The following is a 22327-nucleotide window of genomic DNA, read 5'->3' on the forward strand; positions in this document are numbered from 1 at the left end:
AAAGGTCAATTTTTAGTTCCTTTATATAAGAAATATGTTGTAAATGGATTATTTTTAAAATAATATTAGAGTTAGATATGAGATAATAGTACAAGTTTAACATAAAATGGGTACTTACGGTAGAATAATTAATATTTTATAGTGAATTTATGATAATTCACAAGTAAAGGGATCAAAAGTGCACGTTACATTTAATTGAAGGCATGTGCTTTCAACTCAGAATTTACTAATAACTAAAGTGAAGCATCATCTCGGTTTTCACTACCTAGTATTCCAAATATAGGTAATATCATGGGTAAGATGACAACAGAAAATCATTATATGGTGTTACCTAAATAATAAAAAAAGATTTGCCTTCATCTTGAGTTTGCTAAAGGGGCAGACAAAGATATCTTACGATTTAACGTACTTTTCCTAGCATGCGTCCTTCCTTAATTCTTTGCCACATGTTATTAGAAAATTCTACTTGTTGATAAAAGTGGATCCATTTTCTTTACTTAATTTTTTTCTATTTTTTTCTCCCTGTTTGCGTCTAAATATAAAACATTTTGTTGACCAATATCATTTTCAAACAATGTGTCAAAATAAATTCCTTTAGCTTTATATAGGTATCGGAAATGATATATAGTATGATAACGTGCCATCTAAAAAGATAAATGTGAAGTCACTATAGTGCGCCTATGGGTGACTTTACTGTAGTTCCTTTGCTTTTGGACCTTAGGTGATTAAGAAAAAGGATGTACCACCTCCATTATTAACAAATAGGCAAAATGCATACTTACTCATTGATCTTGTTCCCAAATTCCTCTTACACATCTGTTAAAGACGAGAATAATATTATACATTAAAACTTTTAAAGGTGTGTCAATTACACACCACTTCGATGTTTGACCACATCTACTTAAAGATTGCTATTACACGCGTCAATCAGCATCTGACACGTGTCATAAATCGTTAAAAAAAAACTGGAAAAAAAAACTGTACCCCCCATCCCCACTCCTCATCTTCCCAAAGAAAAAATACAGAAAAAAAACACACCCTTCCTCATCTCCCCAACCCCATCATCTTCTCCACCACCACCATACTACCACCAACCCTTTCACTATAAGCACCTTCTTCCCCAACTATAGATTCAATTCTTTGCCCGATTTTTAATAAGTTTTAACAACATCCATCACAAATCCTTATAGAAATTTCAAAATCAAGCTCAAACTCAAAGCTTCAAACTTGTTAATGGTATTTTTTGAATTTTATCAAAACTAATCACCTAAGTAAATTTTTATTCAACAATAATCATGAATTCAAACTAATTTTCTAGGTCATGGAACACCAAAATTAACAAGACCCGATTAAATTTTCAAGCTTCTTCAAAAGGTCAATAATGATGATTTTTACAAGACCCAATAGCTCATCTTTTCTTCTTCCTTTTCTTTTTCTTCTTAGTCATGGGGGTTGAAGAGACGAAATATGAGGGGCTATACAAAATTAGGATGGAGGTTGAGGAAGAAGACGAAACGAGGAGGAATCGCTGGGGTGTGGGTTGGGGAAGAAAATATGTGTTATATTTTTTTTTCTTTAATAGTAAAGAAAATAGTTAAAAACGGGAAAAATAAAATAAAAAACTTAATTTCAGATGAATTTTGTAGTTTTCACGCGCCTCTTTTATGTGTAATACACGCGTGTGACAAATGGCAAAAGAGATGTGTAATTGACACACTTTTAAAAGTTTTGATGTGTAATACTATTCTCGTGTTTAACAAGTGTGTAAGAAGAATTTGAGTACAAAATCGATGGCTAAAGTATGTATTTTGACTTAACAAATACGTTTGGGTCCCTTTACAAAATATACCAGAATCTGTTCATATAGGATAGTTAACCAGAATATTTTTTATATATATGTCACACATAATATTTGTATTAAACTAACAAATGTATGTAATATACATCCTTGTGATAAACTTTTATTATTTAATCATGATCAAATATCCTCTATTCGCAAAGACATTTAATTGCTTAACGATATAAAGTAACATCAATTTGTACTTTGTAAATTTAAATATGAACAATAAAGATGCCAAAAGTGCTTGTTAACCAATCTAAAAAGTAAAATAAGTATACCACAATACTTTAAACTATAATAACTCCCCCAAAAAATGCAACGACACCGTCCGCTATATAAACTCCGCCCGTCAATTCCACCATTTTAAAAGGGGAAAAGAAAGATAAAAGAGCGCGAAAACCCTAGAATCTGTAGCTCAGCTATGTCAATTCCACCGGAATTGCCCTCTGAACGTAACGAAGAAGCACTGGCGGAAGAATTCCAGAGCAATACTCATCACCCTCCTGCCCCTGCCGATGAGGTAATCCATGAAAACCTATTCATCACTCAGAAATACATTGAATTATACATGTATGTGGCTCCACTCGTTTTGCATTTGTACACAAAAGAATAACTATTTCCGCTGATACTGTATATTAGAATTGGCTGTGCTTCGAAGTAATTAGGGTCCTATCCGTCAATTTCAGTTCTCTTTTTAATTCCCGGCAAATTTACATTTGCTGCATTTTTTTAGGAGCTAAATAAAGAAGAGGCTCGGAAATCAGATCAACTAAATGGGGAAAATGGGGAAAACAGAAATTTCATAGATATTTTGGCAGGAAAGAGAGAAAAGGAGCTAACTTGCTAAGCAAGGGAAATTGTTCTTATTGATTATCACTTAATTGTAGCCTGGTTTATATACAGAAAATGAATCAAATATGGATAGAATTCCGTTTTTCCCGTCAACTGAACTAACCAACTCTTAACAAACTTCTCTGCCCAAAGTTATGTACCTCCATGTCAGCTTAACTAACACCTCTTCAGCTCTGATCCAGCTCATTATTCATCGCGTAACATAGTACCTTCGTCCCATTTCATATGACAGCGCTTGACTGAAACAAAGTTTAATATTTTAATTTGATTTATATATTATATTAGTTATAATGGAAGAAAAATATTACAATAATAGTTGAAAAGTCAGTTTGAAAGATCAAAGTTTTAAAATTTTGAACTTTTGATGTGAAAGTTGCATAGATATCGAATTGCGTTGAACATTTGAGACGTCCCAAAATGGAAAGTGTCTAAAATCGAGACATATGTTCGACTCGCCAAAATTAGAGCAAAATGTGTCTAAGTGGTACACTTTTGGAAGAGTTTTGGTGTTCATAGGTACCAGCCGAAGTTTAAGTGTCTAAATGAAAAATTCAGACAAGTTAAGATGACCGTGTATATATTTGGCCAATCAGAAAGTTTAATTCACCAGCATTGACCTACTAACCTATTTTGACGTAAATGACCTTGACGATATGATTGGAACTTTTGAATCCTAATGCTAATAAAATTTTCAAAGGTGGTTATTTCTAGACTGACAAGAATCTTAATGGTAGTGTAATATATATTTATGCAAAGTATGGCCTTTCTATACATTATCGGAATGCAAGAATATCTGGTAGGTGGTAGGAAGTTCTCCAAGACAGGCACCAAGTGTAATCCAGGAAACTTTGGAACTTTTCTTTCTCAGCATAACATTGATAAGTTGAGGGTTGACTACAATTGCATGTGTGGGCTTCTTCGACACTGAAACTAGAGAGGCTTCACGCATCAATGGTAGAAGATTGAATTTCGATTTTTTGTCTGCAGGTCATATTTTTTCTTTATATTAAGGTGGAGATGATGAACGTGTTACTTCTTGCTCAAAAGTTTTTGACACATAACTCCTGTATTTGTGTTAGCATTCTTTTCCCAATTTTTGGGTTCTTGTCATAAAGCGTTATGTTCTGTTTTGCAGCTGTTTGATATAACAACCACAGTTGATCCTAGTTATATAATATCTTTAATCCGGAAACTCCTCCCAGCAAATGTTAAGTGTGGAGAGATATCTCTTGGATATGATGCTCATGATGCCTCTACTGAAGGACCAAAGACTGAAGCCTTCAGGATAACATCATCTCCAACTGAAAATGGAGATAAGAGATCGCCTATTCATGTGTCTGAAACTATGAAAACCGCTGAAAACTTTGTTGAACAATCAGTTGATGGCAAGTTGTATTTCCAAAATAAGCACGAGGATGTAGCTGTCCGAGAAGAGGATTGGGAAGAATCTGGCTGCATTTTATGGGATCTAGCAGCTAGTAAAACTCACGCTGAATTGATGGTAATTAGAACTTCTGCTTGTCACGTTGTCTTTTTTTTTTTTTTTTTTTTTAAATCTTCTTCCGTTGGCTGGAGGGAGAAGTGGGTTGTGATAACCCCTTCTTTCTGTTTTAGCTATTTTCTCCGGACGGTAAAGCAGAAAGCTATTATTAATGTTTGGTAATTACGGTAAGCTTTTTTATCCTTCCAATCAGGGGCATTCTAAAGGCTTTGCATAAGAGGCCTTCCTATATTTTTGGTTGAGGCTCTACATTAAGAAGCAACAACAACAACAACAACAACCCAGTAAAATCCCACAAGTGGGGTCTGGGGAGGGTAGTGTGTACGCAGACCTTACCCCTACCCCGAAGGGGTAGAGAGGCTGTTTCCCAAAGACCCTCGGCTCAAGATAATAAGAAGACAAAAGGAGAGAATATTAGATTCACCATGGAGATCATAGGGAAAAAGGAACATAAAATGCAGAAGAAAAATGCAAAGCAAAAACGATGGCTAGTAAATGGATCCTGCGTCGAAAATAGAAAATAGTAAGACACGACATTGCCCCTAGCGATCTTAGACAAAACCCCACCGGACTAGGCTCACAAAGGTACAAAGTAACGCAAGACTCAACTACCTCCTATCCTACAACCGTAATACTCAACCTCCACAACTTCCTATCAAGTGTTATGGCCTCGGAAATCTGAAGTCTCGCCATATCCTGCCTGATCACCTCTCTCCAATACTTCTTAGGTCGCCCTCTACCTCTTCTCGTGCCTTCCACAACCAGCCGCTCACACCTCCTTACTGGAGCATCTAGGCTTCTCCTCTGTACATGCCCGAACCATCTGAGCCTCGCTTCCCGCATCTTGTCATCAATGGGAGCCACGTGCACCTTCTCCCGAATATTATCATTCTTAATCTTATCCATCCTAGTGTGCCCGCACATCCACCTCAACATCCTCATTTCTGCTACTTTCATCTTTTGATATGTGAGTTCTTAACAGGCCAACACTCAGCCCCATACATCATGGCCGGTCTAACCACCGCTTTATAGAACTTACCTTTGAGTATCGTTGGCACTCTCTTATCACACAAGACTCCAGATGCTAACCTCCACTTTATCCATTCTACCCCAATACGGTGTGTGACATCCTCGTCGATCTCCCCTCCCCCGTGGATAACCGAACCAAGGTACTTGAAGCTGCCTCTGCTTGGGATAACCTGTGACTCAAGCCTCACATCCACGTCCACTTCCCCCGGCCCAGCGCTGAACTTACGCTCGAGGTATTCCGTCTTCGTTCTGCTTAGCTTGAAACCCTTAGACTCAAGAGTCTGTTCCCAAACTTCCAATCTCTCGTTAACACAGGCTCGTGACTCATCAATCAGAACTATGTCATCGGCGAATAACATGCACCATGACACCTCCCCTTGAATATGGTTTGTTATCGCATCCATCACCAGGGCGAATAAGAACGGACTGAGCACAGAGCCTTGGTGTAACCCTATTTCAACCGGAAAAGGCTTAGAATCCCCTCCTACTGTCCTAACTCGAGTCTTAGCCCCGTCTTACATGTCCTTAATTGCCATAACATAAGGAACCGACATACCTTTTGCCTCCCAGCATCTCCTGAGAACTTCTCTAGGAACCTTGTTATACGCTTTCTCTAGATCAATAAACACCATGTGCAGATCCTTCTCTCTCTGTACAGTTCCACCAACCTCCTAACAAGGTGTATAGCTTTTGTGGTGGAACGACCCGGCATGAACCCGAACTGGTTGTCGGATGACACTGTCATCCTCACTCTCGCTTCAACCACCCTCTCCCATACTTTCATGGTATGATTCAGTAATTTGATACCCCTATAATTGTTACAACTCTGGATATCACCTTTGTTCTTATACAATGGAACCACCGTACTCCACCTCCACTCATCCGGCATCCTCTTCGCCTTAAAAATAACATTAAACAACCCAGTCAACCACTCCACACCTGCTCTCCCTACACACTTCCAAAATTCCACCGGAATCTCGTCTGGCCCGGTCGCTCTGCCCCTACTCATCTTACGCATAGCCCCCATGACCTCCTCGACCTCGATACGCCTGCAGTGCCTGAAGTCACGGTGACTCTCGGAATGCTCCAATTCGCCTAGGTTTAGCCACTGGAATTTTTATATCATCAATAATATTTTCAGGAAAAAACAGGAGGTTTCTTGTTGCTGGCATCCAATTTTCCTTTTAGATAGTTGGTGTTAGGTGTACCATGCTGCACATACAATTGAAAAAGAGCTTCCAAATTTAAGTATTCTGAAGGACCACATGACAGCTTTGGATGGAAACATTTTATTTGGGAGATCAAAGCAGTATTTACTTATCCAAAGAAGAAAATCTAGTACTATTAAGTGTACCTACTTGTGCTCACCCCCCTTATCTTTCTCTATTTCGTATTTGGGACTTCTGTGTGTATTGTGTGTGTGTGTGTGGGGGGGGGGGTTGTGAATTTGCTGTCATTGGTGGGAGGATGACTTCTCATCTGATCATGTTCACTGCTCGAATTCTTGTCTTTTGAGAAATGATTAACTTTTATGTACAGGTTGAAAACTTTGCTCTTGAAGTGCTTTTGGCTACTCTCATGGTCTCAAAATCTGCACGGATTACTGTAAATCTTACTTTTTTCCTCTGCTGGATCCTTCTTTGTTTTGGAGGTTTTCTTCATAATCTAGGTTATTCTGATGACTACATATAGCTCAGTTTGATAGATGGTGAAAATATATTTGATGTAGTCAATTCGTTTAAACAGGAAATTAGCCTTGGTATTATTGGGAACCTAGCTTGCCATGATGTTTCAAGAAAAAAGATCACTTCTACAAATGGTCTGATTGGAACAGTATTGGAACAATTGTTTCTAGATGATGCACCATGTCTCTGTGAAGCATGCCGGTAACATATTCATCCATGACAGAATTCTTTTGTTCTGTTTTGTTGGTTATACTAGTAATTTATAGAGGGTATAATTTACTCTACATTGTTTTGCTTTCTTTGGCCAACACAAATGACAGTAATATTTATATTAGAGTGCGTTCATAGAGAATAGCATTGTTATGCTTGTTGCCATTAACCTGGAACTGGAAGCACTGTTTTGTATAGTAATGTATGGAAGTCATTTTCCCTTAGTTGCAACCGGTAATATGTAGTTGTGGAAGTTCTCTATGTTTGGCTTACAAAAATCATAGTTTTAGTATAGTAATGCATGGAAGTTATTTTTCTTTTCTGAGAAAAAGTGACGAGATGTATCATAGTTTCATATAGCCTTAGCTTTATCTCTATCTACTTTTTCTTATAGTTGTCGTTGTTGCACAGGCTGATAACTTTAGTTCTTCAAAGCGAAGAATGTGCTTTTTTGGTGGAAGCACTGCAATCTGAACATATTTTATGTCGTGTTTTATGGATCGTAGAGAACACTTTGAACCTCCAGCTTCTAGAGAAGGTAGCAATGATACTGACTTCAATTTTCCATGTAGCTTTTCTCTGTATTTGCTCTAGCTTGCTCTGACTTTTTTGAATCTGGGGTTCTTGTGATTTACAGTGTGGTGTATGTCCTCCTTATTGGATGAGTATATACTGCATTATATGGAATAGATGCCAGCAACGTGAGCAGTAGAAAGGAATAATTATTTGGAATATAATTGTGTATTAAGGATCATTACCGTTATTGTAGTCGTCATCATCATCATTTTTCTACTATCACTATATATATATATATAAAAAAAGTGGGACTCTATACTTGAGACAAATCATGAAGAAGAAATATTGGCATCAAATTGTTGGGATTTACAGACACTAAATGGAAGTGGGGTTGGAGAAATATATAGTTGATAAAGGCTCTGGATGGCAACGCCAAATTTGTATGGCAGACTCGTGTAATATTCTGATAGGCTTACTGATGATCTGTAATTCTCTATCAACAGAATTGTCTATTTTTAGTCAGTCATCTACTTTTCACGACTGTCACCTTAATCTACAAGTGTGATATGTTCTGAGAGTTACTACTGATCTCCTGGAAATCCCAAGACCTGAAATATAGTTTATATTCCAATTAATTGGTCCCTTACAAAACAAATTCTTTATTTTCTGATAAACAAACCCTGACATGAATAATAGAGCTTCTACCAATTACTTCTATAAAAGTAGTTAAAGATTGATAATCTTTTTGTTATATGAAGAAGTATTTTATCTTTATGAGCGGAGCGACTTTCTGTTGAATCAAGTGCAATCAAGGATGGTAGCATGATGATATCTGGAAAATTCTCTGTTTGATATATAGAGTCAATTGAAGTTCCTAATGTGTTAGTATTGTTTATTACCATCTTTTACCCTTCTGAAATATTTTTAAATTATTATTTTATGATCTTCGTTTCATTCCCTTAGCTGTTATTGCTTAGCATTTGCATTATGCTTATGTGACGTAATATTCTCTTGTCCACAGAGCATTACTCTTCTCTTAGCAGTAGCAGAAAGTAAGCAAGATGTGGCTACGATACTGCTACCACCACTGATAAAGTTAGGCCTCCCACGAATTCTGGTTGATCTCCTATCTGTCGAGATAAGCAAGTTAATAGAAGAAAGATTACCTGAAAGGTATGGTCCTTAATAATCAAGGAGGAGCTATTTTAATTTATTCTAAATCCACTTTGATAGGATTGCTAATTATTCCATACATATTTTCAGGACTTTTTGTTTAGTCCTTGGCATATGATAGTTTTGTTTAATATATTTTTTTTAATAAGGAAAGGATTACTTTTCTTTAATATTTTTCCATGTTAAAGTTTACTCTTGCCATGTGCAGTCAATAGACTTTCTACATTTTGGAGTTTTTCACTCCAAGGATTTCTCTGCCTAAAGCCTTGGGAAATATATATTATAGAAACGGATTGTAATTCATCATTTTGGTTACCCCCCCCCCCCCCCAAACACACACACAAAAAAAATCAAAAAAGAAGTTATTGTCATTCATGAGGCTTTCTTTTAAGTTATCATCTGTTGTGAACCAGTATGCTTGCAGTAAACTAATCAACCGATGTGCTATACCAGGTACTCCTTTCAAGATTTGATTCTTCAGACAGTTGAAGCTCTTTCGGTCATGGATGATTATTCACAAGAAATTTGTTCAAACAAGGGACTCTTCCAGCTGCTTACTCAATTGATCAAGCTTCCAGATAAAGCTGATGTATGTCGGAGCTAGCAGAGCTTTCTCATTTTATCCCTCAGTATGGTTAATTGAGCTAAAGATCAGGGAAAGCACACCGTCTATTTTAACTAAATACAGGAAATTTCTCTGTAGTTCTGAGTGGTCCTAAATCCTAATCTTGCATTTTATTACCCTGTTATGAATCCATCAAACAACTTGAGAGAAAAAATGTGGAAGTAAAATGATAGGCGGTGAAAAAATATTACTGCAATATATGAGTTCTTATGCAGCGGCTATTTTCTGATGTATCCATTGCCTGCAGTTTGCCAACTCTTGCATTGCTGCTTCAGTTTTGACAGCAAATATTCTCACTGATGCAGCTGATCTAGCTTTAGAGATATCGCAAGGTGAAAGTTCATAATTACACCAGTATATGATACGCCTAAGTTCCTTTATGTGTCCTTAGTTTATGCTAATTTATCGAATTAGTAATGATACTTGGATCATTTCAGACCTGCTGTTCTTACAGGGTCTACTTGATATATTTCCTTTTGCTTCTGATGATATAGAAGCACGAAGTGCAGTTTGGAGCATTCTTGCAAGGTTACTGGTTCAAATTCAAAAAACTGAGATGAGTCCTTCAAATCTGCATCAGTATGTCTCAATTCTCACAAGCAAATCCGAGGTGGTTGAGGATGAGCTTCTTAATTACGATGTTGATGATACCAGTGAAGACCATGAAAGATCCGCCAAATTAACGGCAAGAAGCTTTGCTGTATCCTTTTTTCATATATATTCAGAACTCTCTTTTTTGGATAAAAGAATTTTCCTAGCAAGAACACTGTCCAGTGGGATCGCTACTGGATCTTCATTGGGTAATCCACATTTTTTTTCTAAACTGATGTTACCTTCTGATAGTATTGGAATGGAATGGGCCTTAGTAGAGCGGAATGAATAAAGGATGTGTATAACCGAAATCAACTGGTCTGGATTGGGACATAGTTAATGGATTGCTTGATCATTGCAAATTCTCTGGTTTCTTTAATTGTAGAGTAGCTTAATGGAATTGTTGAACTTTTAAGTCGATGGAGAACCCTTGAGGATCAAGTGAAGGGAACTCTCTCTATGGAGGGATGCTATGTGAATGAAGGAGATGTTGATAAAATGTTGCATTACTGTTTCAAATATACCAAGTAAGTTCTTTTCTGCTTTCTCTCAGGTTACCATCCTATATTAATTTATAAATCGAGACATGCTTGAGATTTCTTATTCCTGTTTGGCGATTCCGACATGGCAACTTGAATGTATTTGTTATCATCTCCATCTATTTCTTACGACATTCAGAATTATTTTTCCTTTCTAGTTCCACATTTTTGATAGGTTACTACATCACGAAAGAAAAAGAATATATCTGGGTTACTAGACAATCTTTATTTCAATGTAAAATTGTAAATGACATACCCTGATCCCACAGTTCTAGTGCAGGAGAGCTCATGAACTAACCAACTATTTACAAGCCTTAACATGACGAGGGAAGACACCATGCTCATCCAGCATTTTTCTGTGCTGTCTCGGGGTCATACAGCAAAACAAATCATCTCACATCAAGATATCGCAAGAATGTGGTTTTGACGGATGTTAGATGGGATACAAGTGTAAGCTTGGTTGAGAAACTTTGAGAAGTTTTTCTTCTTTACTCGTAATTCATGGTGCTGATTGAATTGGATGAACCTTTCTTGCAGCTTGGTGTTTAGGGTTTGTGGCTGCTAGTTGTTGGGAGTTATCACTGATGGCTACAGGTAGTGTAAGTAGCTTGAAAAAGTTCACTACGATGGTCCCGTCTAGAGGTTATTGGCATTCCATTCAATAAATTTCAGATGCTTGGCTTTGTCATGATTAATGGCTATCTGCGACAACACCATTGTCGAGGTTGCATCTGTGATCGTGCTGAAATTTAGCAGCACACTGCTGGTGGATGTTCTCACAACCCAACTTTGTTGTCTGGATTGCTCTTTGGCAGAAAGAAAAACCATGCCTTTGATGTCCCATGCCTTTGATGTCCAGCATTCTTCTTCTGTTATCTTTATTCTGTTCCTTGATATATCATAGACAGACTTTAGAACCTGTTTCTCTAGTCTTCTATGAGAAGAAAATGATCTCGCACTTGCTTTGTTTATACCTGACAGAATTTTGGACTTGTAGGTGCACGGTGGAAAGAACAAGCTTTGTTCTGCGAATAAATTTCCTTAGATTTTATTTATTGCTTGTCACGACATGATTTTGACACCTAGAATGCCATAAGATTAGGATTTAAGGGGGTGGGGGTGCGAACGAGGGACTAATTATACTGTCGTGGACAGTGAATAGTCAAAATATTTTTGGTTCGTATTTCCAACAGTTCGAAACTCCTCTTTATCTTGTTAACCAAGCTTGCAGAATTTTGGTTTTCCCAAGCAGTTAGATTGAGCAAAGGCGCGAGGAGACAATTTTCTCGTTGGTAGTGGGGATTTTAAACTTCCATAGAATATAAACCTTGTTTTCATCTGGTCTTATCTGTAACTGTAAGAAAAGATATGTCAAAGCTCGTCATTTTGAACTTGGAGAGGGGTATATGAGAAGAAAGAGTTTTGTTCTGTGAAAGGAACTCTTTGGTACGGTACTCAAGTAATTACTAATTGCTCAATTTGATCAGGTTCATCGAATCTTGCTAATGCTATAGTGCCAATATGTTTGTTTGCGCCTTGAATCCAAGCAAGTCAAGTTCTTGCCTGTCAATCTCGTGATTGGAACTTGATTGGTAGAGAAACAAAACAAATCCACTCTGCATCTTAAGCGTATTAAGTATTTCTTCAGTGTTTACATTTAAAGTGATATTCAAACTTCAAGCAAATTTTTGTCCCACATCGGTGGGCTCTTGAGTTTTGGGAGGATTTTCCCTCTATAAAAGAAGGCCTAATGTTTAGGATTTAAACACTATCTCTCATTTGCCTTCTCATCTGTTTAAGACATTTGTATCTTCTCTCTTTAGTATTATTTCACTTGTATTTTTGGAGTGAAATAAAATATTGGTTGTGTCCGAGGAGTAGGCAAAATTAGCCGAACCTCGTAAATTCTGGTGTTCCCTTTATTGTTGCTTTATTGTCTTATTTATTATTTGGTGGCTGTCATAATTTTTGGTATAGTAGTTGTGACTTATTCACACTATATACATTTGGCTTCCGCAACAATTGGTATCAGAGCCAAGGTACTGTCTAAGTATGCTCTGTGGTTGCAGCATAGTCTGATCTTCCACATCAGAAAAGATTTATCTTGGTAACTGAGTCAAGGTTCTGTCTGAGTATGCTCTGTGGTTGCAGCTTAGTCTGATCTTCTACATCAGAAAGGAAATAATCTTGATTTGTGTCGTCAGCTATTAAATAATATTTGTGTCAAATATGGGAGACAATAAACAAGAAGAATCTACATCAAGTGTCAACAATACGTCATCATTGGCATCTTCGCTTATGACAAGAATTGTGTCAAATGCGAAATTTGCGGTAGAAATTTTTGACGGGTCCGGACATTTTGGGATGTGGCAAGGCGAGGTTCTAGATGTCCTTTTTCAACAAGGGCTAGATCTGGCCATTGAAGAAAAGAAACCAGATGTTATTGGAGAAGAAGATTGGAAGATTCTCAACCGTGTTGCTTGCGGTACCATTCGATCCTACCTTGCTAGAGAGCAGAAATATTCATACACAAAGGAAACTTCTGCAAGTAAATTATGGAAAGCACTGGAGGATAAATTTTTGAAGAAAAACAGTCAAAATAAATTGTACATGAAGAAGAGACTGTTTCACTTCACCTACTTCACCTATGTTCCTGGTACCACGATGAATGAACATATCACCAGTTTCAATAAGTTGGTCACAGATTTGCAAAATATGGATACAACTTATGATGATGGTGACTTGGCCTTGATGTTGTTGGCGTCACTTCCTGATGAGTACGAGCACCTTGAAACTACTCTACTCCATGGAAATGACGAAGTTTCTCTTAGAGAAGTTTGTTCGGCTTTGTACAGCTATGAACAAAGAAAGCGAGAAAAACAGAAGGGCGGAGAAGGAGAAGCACTATTTGTGAGGGGTCGTCCTCAAAATCAAACGAGGACAAAGAAGGGAAGATCCAAGTCAAGATCCAGACCCAGCAAAGATGAATGTGCCTTTTGTCGAGAAAAAGGGCACTGGAAGAAAGACTGTCCGAAGCTGAAGAATAAGGCCAAACATAACAATGGAAAGGCCATTATGGATTCAAATGTAGCTGATTGTGATGATTCAGACTTCTCATTAGTTACAACAGAGTCATTAACATCATCAGACATATGGTTGATGGACTCGGCTTGTAGCCATCATATGTGTCCCAACAGGGACTGGTTTGTGGAATTTCAAGAAGGAGAATATGGAGTCATCCACACAGCGGATAACAACCCTCTTACCTCATATGGCATTGGTTCAATACGATTAAGGAACCATGATGGAATGATCAGAACATTAACAGATGTTCGATATGTACCGGATTTGAAGAAGAATCTCATCTCTGTGGGAGCCCTAGAATCAAAAGGGTTCAAAATCATTGCAGAAAATGGAGTGATGAGAGTATGCTCCGGTGCACTAGTGGTAATGAAGGCTAATCGGAAGAATAATAATATGTACCGCTATCGTGGCAGTACAGTTATTGGGACAGCGACAGTGACATCCAGTGACGACAAAGAGGCAGAAGCAACCAAGCTATGGCACATGCGCTTGGGACATGCTGGAGGAAAATCCTTGAAAACTCTATCAGATCAAGGATTGTTAAAAGGAGTAAAGGCTTGCAACTTGGAGTTTTGTGAGCATTGTGTCAAAGGGAAACAGACAAGGGTTAAATTTGGTACAGCGATCCATAATACTAAAGGCATTTTGGATTATGTACACTCTGATGTTTGGGGTCCTTCCAAAACACCTTCATTGGGTGGGAAGCACTATTTTGTAACCTTTGTTGATGATTTTTCTCGAAGAGTGTGGGTGTATACAATGAAAAACAAAGATGAAGTGCTGAGAATTTTTCTCAAATGGAAGACGATGGTGGAGAATCAAACAGGCAGGAGGATCAAGTGTATTCGCACAGACAATGGAGGTGAATACAAAAATGATCATTTCAATAAGGTCTGTGAAAATGATGGCATCGTCCGACACTTCACTGTTAGACATACACCACAACAGAATGGAGTGGCAGAACGTATGAACCGGACCTTGCTGGAGAAGGTACGGTGTATGTTGTCCAATGCTGGCTTGGGCAAAGAATTTTGGGCTGAGGCAATTACATATGCATGCCACCTCATTAATCGTCTACCATCTGCTGCTATTGATGGCAAGACACCATTTGAAAAATGGTATGGAAAACCTGCTGTAGATTATAACTCTTTGCACGTGTTTGGCTCAACTGCATATTATCATGTGACGGAGTCAAAATTGGATCCAAGGGCAAAGAAGGCTATTTTTATGGGAATTACTTCTGGAGTCAAAGGATATCGCTTATGGTGTCCTATGACAAAGAAAGTAATATTCAGCAGGGATGTTACCTTTGATGAATCTATGGTAAATAAGGTAACAGAAGATACCAAACAAAATAAAGGTGCTTCTAAGCAGGTGGAGTTTGAGGGAAAATTTATTTTTCCTACACAAGAAGCAGAGGAGGAAACAAATGAAGATTACCCTCTGGAAGGAGAGCCAGTAGAGGAGATTCCAACTCAGGAATCTCAACAACAACTTGAATCAATAGCAACCAGCAGGCCAAAAAGAACAATAACGAAACTTGTTCGTCTCATAGAGACGGTTGCTTGTGCAACCTCAATTGTAGCTGATGATGTTCCTACCACTTATAAAGACGCTGTCCAAAGTTCAGAAGAAGATAAGTGGAGGATTGCCATGAATGATGAAATACAGTCCCTTCATCAGAATCATACATGGAGATTGGCCAATCTCCCGAAGGGAAAGAAAGCAATTGGGTGCAAATGGGTATTTGCAAAGAAAGAAGGATTTCCTAACCAAGTAGATGTTCGCTACAAAGCAAGATTGGTGGCCAAAGGATATGCTCAAAAGGAGGGAATTGATTACAATGAAGTGTTTTCTCCAGTTGTAAAACATTCCTCCATTAGAATTATGTTGGCTTTGGTAGCACAATTGGATTTGGAACTAGTTCAGATGGATGTAAAAACTGCGTTTTTACATGGAAACTTGGAGGAGGAAATCTACATGACTCAGCCAGAAGGATTCAAAGTTGTTGGAAAAGAAAATATGGTGTGCAAACTTGAAAAATCGTTGTACGGATTGAAACAATCTTCTAGACAATGGTACAAGCGATTTGACGAGTTTATGTTGCGGCAAGGGTACAAGAGAAGCAAATACGATCATTGTGTGTATTTGCACAAGCTTAAAGATGGTTCATTTGTATATGATTTTCTTTGGTGTGCAATTTTGAGAATTTTTGTGACATTTTTGGATAATTATTTGTATTTGTCTGTGCATGTTTATTTGTTAAATTATTAAAAATACAAAAATATGTCGCATTTTGCATGTAGGATTTAATTATACAATTGTTAGTAATTAAGTTCGTTTTACAAAAATTGAAAATTACAAAAAATAGGCATCTTTTGCATTTTTAGCATTTAATGTCCAAATATACAATTTTATGCTTAATTATTACTTAATTGTGCGTTAATTGTTATTTGGAGTTAATTTGCGCTTTTATAACTTAATTTAGTTCTTAATAATAATTTAAGTATTTTTATAATTTAGTTTTAGAAAAATAAAAGAAGAAAAGAGAGCAAAAATATAAAGAAAATCGGAATTAGGCCTCTTCTTCAATTTCAAGCCACGGGCCCAAAAAATGGTCCAACCTTCCCTATAACCCGGTCCATTCCAAACCGGGTCGACCCAGTCCAGTACCAACAACCCAACTCCCCCTCTTCATTTTTATTTTTTCATTTTTTACAGAACAAAAACAAAAAAAAAAAAGAAAAAGAGAAAACCCTAGACTAAACTCATCCGCCCCCCCCCCTTCTCTTTCTCTCTTCTCCTTCTTCTCCAAAAGAGCTCAAAGCCCCTCCCATGGCTGCCCCTCTCCCGTTCCCTTCATCCCCACGTCACATACACACACACACACAACCACGACAACGCAACACACACACACCCGCTGCCCGTGTTTCTTCTTCTTCTTCAAGATCGCGAGGGTTTCTTCTTCTTCTTCAAGTTCACGTTGATCGTTGCTTCTTCTTCTTCCTCACTTAATGCTGCTGCGTTTCCAGTGACCCCATCGCTGCCACTGTTGCGGTTTCGTCTCAAACGACCAGCCATGGACGAGCTTCATCGAGCTCGAACTCGAGCTCCCATGGTTGCCGCTGCTGCTTCAGCTGTGCTACTGTGCATTGTCTGCTTCTTCTGCTCCTTCAAGGACGTCCATGGCTTATCCTACTGTGTGTCGTCGAGCAGCTGAGTTTGAAACAAACCTCCATGGCTGCGTCAAGCTCGTCGTCGCTCCATTGCTGCCACCATTTGAGCAGCGTCGCTAAACAACCCCCACGCCACCAGTCACGCCGAGCTCCGTCCCTTGCTGCGTCGTTTCTTCTTCTTCTGTATTCTCACACCAACGACCACTCTCATCACTCACACGCCAGTGACCAGCGATTGGTTGAATTCAAGTTCGAGTTCGAGTTGCCATTAAGTTGAAGTCAGTTGATCGAGTATTCCGATTAAACGGAGCAGGCCGATTTTCCACTGATTTGAGGTTCAGTTGAGTTTCGATTTGAGTTCGTTGTTCTTCATTTCCGGTTAGTTGGTTTAAGTTTCGTTCCCATCCGTAATTTGTTTGATATTTTTCGGATATGAAATCATTAAATGTTTGATTCTTGTTCTTGATTTTTATTTAGTTGTTTTGTTTTTCTTGTTTGTTTTTGTAGAAATTGTTAGTTTGATTAATTATATTGTTGATAGATTTAAATTGAAGATTCAATTAAATTATTTTTCAGTTTGTTTTATTAATTTTAAGAGGATTTAGTTTTAATATAGAAAAATGTTAGCTTAAATCGTTTGAATCTGTTGTTTGTTGTTAATATAGATTTAATTTGTATTCATTTTTTTTTGAAGTTCGTTTTTAATTCAGTGATTTAATGTGAAGTTATGTTTTGGTTTTTGATTTTTGGATCATATATCTTTGTTATAATTTTGTTGGATTTAATTTAAAAAGATTAATTGATTATTTGAAGATTAGTGATTTGAATATGTTTATTTGTTTTGTTTAAGTTTAATTCAAAGTTGAATAAAGCTTGTTTGTTATTGTTATTGAATCTTTTCATTTATGTTCATACTTTGTTTGATTGATATTGAATCCGAAATTAGTATAAGTTTGATCTTCTTGTTTGTTGATTATCATTTTTGATTATTTCTTCAGTTTGCTTCATAATTTTGTTTAGTTTTAATATAGGAATTGTTGGTTGTAAAGTTGTTAGATTTTAAGTCCAAATGATTATTGAATTTAGAAATCTGAATATATTTGTTTGTTGTTATTGTTGTTGAATCTGAAAGTAGGCTTGTTTTTTGTTAAAGATTTTGTTCAATCAAGATAATTTTAGTTGTTTCTTTGTTGTTCATCATTTAGTTTGATTTTGTTGTTGAACATTGTTATAAATTGATCATATTGGCTATATTTTGGTTAAGATTGATTAGGTGAATTGGTTATAGCTGATGGGGGTAGTTTGGTAATTTGCAGTACGTTCAGGGGTAAAATGGTAATTGCAATAGGGTCGAAGGGGTAATTTGGGAATTGAACATTTTGAATAATTATTTATGTTAAGCATGGGGGACAAAATGTAATGGGGGTGTGGGTGATATAATTGTTTAATATAAATGGAGGACAAGACAAATTGTAGTGGAGGGGAATATGGTAATTGTTTATGTTAGGCATGGGGGACAAGATGTAATGGGTTGAAGTTGATATATTTGTTTAATGTAGTGGAGGATGAGTGGAAAGATAGTGGGTTTGGTAGGAGAAAGTGATGGTTTTATTAATGGATTAAAGGGTTTGGGATGAGAAATAAATAGAGAAACGGGGATCAGATAAGGGCAGGAAAAAAGAGAGAAGACAAAAGAAAATTTTAAGAGAGAGGAAATTCCGAAAAATACTAAGACTTTAGAAAATAAAAAGAAAAACATTTTGGAAATTCAAAAGAAGAATAGTACACACCTGATATACAATCCAAATATTCTGATATACGGATTCAGAAATTAAGGGTTAAACACTAACTACAACAACAACAACAACAACGACCCAGTATAATCCCACAAGTGGGGTCTGGGAGGGTAATATGTACGCAGACCTTACCCCTACCCCGAAGGGTAGGGAGGCTGTTTCCAGGAGACCCTCGGCTCAAAAAAAGCAATAGGAGATGATATATTAGTACCATAAAAATACGTAATAAAAATAACAACAATATATAAGAGATATGAAATATGAAATACAGGATATGAAATACGAAATACAAAATACGAAATAAATGGCTGGTATAGTACAACTAGAAGGTAAAGCCCTGCATCAATAGACGACCAATGACGTTCCTAATCTAACTCCTAACTGGATAGTCTCCCTCTATTGTGCTGTAGAAATATTCACACTCTCCCCTAACCTACAACCTTAATGCTCGACCTCCATAATTCCCTATCAAGGGCCATGTCCTCAGTAATCCTAAGTCGCGCCATGTCCTGTCTGATCACCTCTCCCCAATACTTCTTAGGTCTTCCTCTACCTCTCCGCGTGCCCACTACAGCCAGTCGCTCACACCTCCTCACCGGTGCATCAGTGCTCCTCCTCTGAATGTGCCCGAACCATCTGAGTCTTACTTCCCGCATCTTGTCCTCCATGGGGGCCACACCCACCTTCTCTCGAATATCTTCATTCCTAATCTTATCCATCCTTGTATGCCCGCACATCCACCTCAACATCCTCATCTCTGCTACTTTCATCTTCTGGGTGTGTGAGTTCTTTACCGGCCAACATTCAGTTCCATACAACATGGCAGGCCTAACCACTGCTCTATAAAACTTACCTTTTAGTAACGGTGGCACTTTCTTGTCACACAAGACTCCCGACGCTAACCTCCACTTCATCCACCCCACCCCTATACGGTGTGTGACATCCTCGTCAATCTCCCCGATCCCCTGAATAACCGATCCAAGGTACTTGAAACTACCTCTCTTGGGAATGACTTGAGAGTCAAGCCTCACTTCAACTCCCGCTTCCGTCGGCTCAACTCCAAATTTGCACTCGAGGTATTCCGTCTTCGTCCTACTCAACTTGAAACCTTTAGACTCAAGAGCATGTCTCCAAATCTCTAGCCTCTCGTTGACGCCGCCTCTTGTCTCGTCAATTAGAATAATGTCATCAGCAAATAGCATGCACCATGGAACCTCCCCTTGAATATGATGAGTCAGTGCATCCATCACCAGGGCAAATAGGAATGGGCTGAGCGCAGACCCTTGGTGCAACCCCGTAATAACTGGAAAGTGTTCAGAGTCGCCTCCTACTGTCCTAACCCGAGTCTTAGCTCCATCATACATGTCTTTAATCACCCTAATATAGTTACTCGGGACCCCTTTATCCTCTAAGCAGCTCCATAAGACCTTCCTAGGAACCTTATCGTACGCTTTCTCCAGATCAATAAACACCATGTGGAGATCCTTCTTCTTATCTCTGTACTGTTCCACCATCCTCCTAATAAGGTGGATAGCTTCTGTGGTAGATCGTCCCGGCATGAACCCGAACTGGTTGTCTGAAATAGACACCGTCCTTCGCACTCTCATTTCTACCACTCTCTCCCAAACTTTCATGGTATGACTTAGTAATTTGATGCCCCTATAGTTGTTACAGCTCTGGACATCACCTTTGTTCTTATACAACGGGACCATTGTACTCCACCTCCACTCTTCAGGCATTCTATTAGTCTTGAATATAACACTAAACAATGCAGTAAGCCATTCCAAGCCTGCTCTACCCACACACCTCCACAGTTCAACCGGAATTTCGTCTGGCCCGGTAGCTCTGCCCCTTCTCATCTTACGCATTGCCTCCATGACTTCATCGATCTCAATGTCCCTACAATTACTTACTTCATGGTGACTGTCGGCATTCCTCGATTCCCCAAGTATAGTATCCTGATCCCCTTCTTCACTTAGAAGTTTATGAAAGTAGGTCTGCCACCTCCTCTTAATCTGGTCATCTCCCATCAAAACTTTGCCGTCATCATCTTTTATGCACCTCACTTGGTCCAGATCCCGAGTTGTCCTCTCTCTCGCCTTAGCGAGTCGGAATAACTTCTTCTCCCCACCTTTGTTCCTTAGTTCCTCATACAGACGAGCAAAAGCTGTCGTCTTAGCCTCCGTCACTGCCATCTTCGCCTCCTTCCTAGCTACCTTATACCTTTGACTGTTCTCTCTCTTCTCCTCCTCGTCAGTGCTCCCTACTAACCTTAGGTAAGCCGCCTTCTTTGCTTCCACTTTACCTTGGACAACTGCATTCCACCACCAATCTCCTTTGTGTCCACCATAGTGGCCCGTAGATATCCCTAACACCTCTCTCGCCGCCTTTCTTATACAGTCCGCCGTCGTCGACCACATTGTGTTTGCGTCCCCACTACTTCTCCAAGCTCCCATTGCCGATAACCTTCCTTCCAACTCTTTAGCTTTATCCTTAGTTAAGGCGCCCCACCTAATCCTGGGGCGTCCTTGTACTGACCTCTTCTTCCTCCTTATCCTAATACAAATGTCCATCACCAAAAGCCTATGCTGCGTTGAGAGGGTCTCACCTGGGATAACCTTGCAGTCCTCGCACAACCTTCTGTCGCATCTCCTGAGGAGGAGATAGTCAATCTGAGTCTTCGCCACCGAACTTTGGTAAGTAACCAAATGTTCATCCCGCTTCGTAAAACTCGAGTTTGCAATGACTAGATCGAAAGCCTTGGCAAAGTCCAACAGCGCAATGCCCCCTCCGTTCCGCTCTCCGAAACCAAATCCGCCATGCACCTCAGTGTACCCACCTGCAGATAACCCAATATGACCATTGAAATCTCCTCCTATGAATAACCTCTCAGAAGGCGGTATACTACGAACAATCTCATCCAATCCCTCCCAAAATTGCCTTTTAATATCCTCATCCAAGCCTGCTTGTGGTGCGTACGTGCTAACGACATTTAAAGTACCCTCACCCACCACCAACTTAATAGTCATTAGCCTATCATTCACCAGCCTGACCTCTACCACGGACTCCCTAAGATGGCTATCTACCAGGATACCCACTCTATTCTTACCCCTCAGGACACCCGAGTACCACAACTTATACCCATCCACGTTTTTCGCCCTCGATCCGACCCACCTAGTCTCCTGGACACACGCTATATTAATCTTCCTCTTTTGCAGGATTTTCGCCAACTCTATGGATTTACTCGTTAGTGAACCTATGTTCCATGACCCGATTCTCAACCTATAGGCTCCCTTGCCCCCTCTACCTCCCCTGCTACCCGACCCACCCCCTGAACCCCACCCCACACTCTGCCCCACCCGAGGACATGCCCTTATTCTATCATCCCAGACTGCAGCCACTACACCTACAACAATCTAGAGAAGACTCGCTAGTGCACAACGTACACAAATCAAACTAGAAGGAAACACGTGGTAACTAGTATCCTAGTTTAAAGGTTTAACTATTGCGAAGTACAGTAACAGTAATTTAGCTAACACCAAAAGGGAAACAGTAAAACAGGAGGTACCAACTCCCGATAACAGAACCTGTGGCTGATTTGCTGTGCTTGATGTAGTTGTATGCTCCCGCCCACTTCCTACCACCCTTGCTGACACTCGCCTAGGTTGCTCTCCTTTTCCAGTGCTCGTGCGCCCAACTTGTCTCCAATA

General features: G+C 38.9%; 1 protein-coding gene across 6 annotated transcripts; it reads left to right on the forward strand.

The window, feature by feature from the left end:
- Positions 1 to 2178: 2178 nt before the first annotated feature.
- On the forward strand, positions 2179 to 11613 carry LOC104220568 (uncharacterized). Of its 6 annotated transcripts, none has more exons than XR_011400221.1 (12): positions 2181 to 2360; positions 3828 to 4193; positions 6762 to 6827; positions 6969 to 7108; positions 7529 to 7655; positions 8655 to 8806; positions 9260 to 9395; positions 9679 to 9763; positions 9869 to 10131; positions 10413 to 10549; positions 10837 to 11011; positions 11099 to 11613. XR_011400221.1 is itself a non-coding variant. In XM_009771459.2 (11 exons), the coding sequence occupies exons 1-11, from the start codon at positions 2262 to 2264 to the stop codon at positions 10856 to 10858; spliced, it is 1599 nt and encodes a 532-aa protein (XP_009769761.1). In that variant the 5' UTR covers positions 2181 to 2261; the 3' UTR covers positions 10859 to 11011. The 6 variants fall into 6 exon arrangements, 2 of the variants coding, with proteins under 2 accessions (XP_070003614.1, XP_009769761.1); XR_011400220.1 differs by having other exon boundaries at positions 2183 to 2360; positions 10842 to 11011; XR_011400222.1 differs by having other exon boundaries at positions 2183 to 2360; positions 9926 to 10131; positions 10842 to 11011.
- The last annotated feature ends 10714 nt before the right edge of the window (positions 11614 to 22327 follow it).

Source organism: Nicotiana sylvestris, chromosome 6 (genome assembly GCF_000393655.2).
Source record: "Nicotiana sylvestris chromosome 6, ASM39365v2, whole genome shotgun sequence".
NCBI classification, from domain to species: Eukaryota; Viridiplantae; Streptophyta; class Magnoliopsida; order Solanales; family Solanaceae; genus Nicotiana; species Nicotiana sylvestris.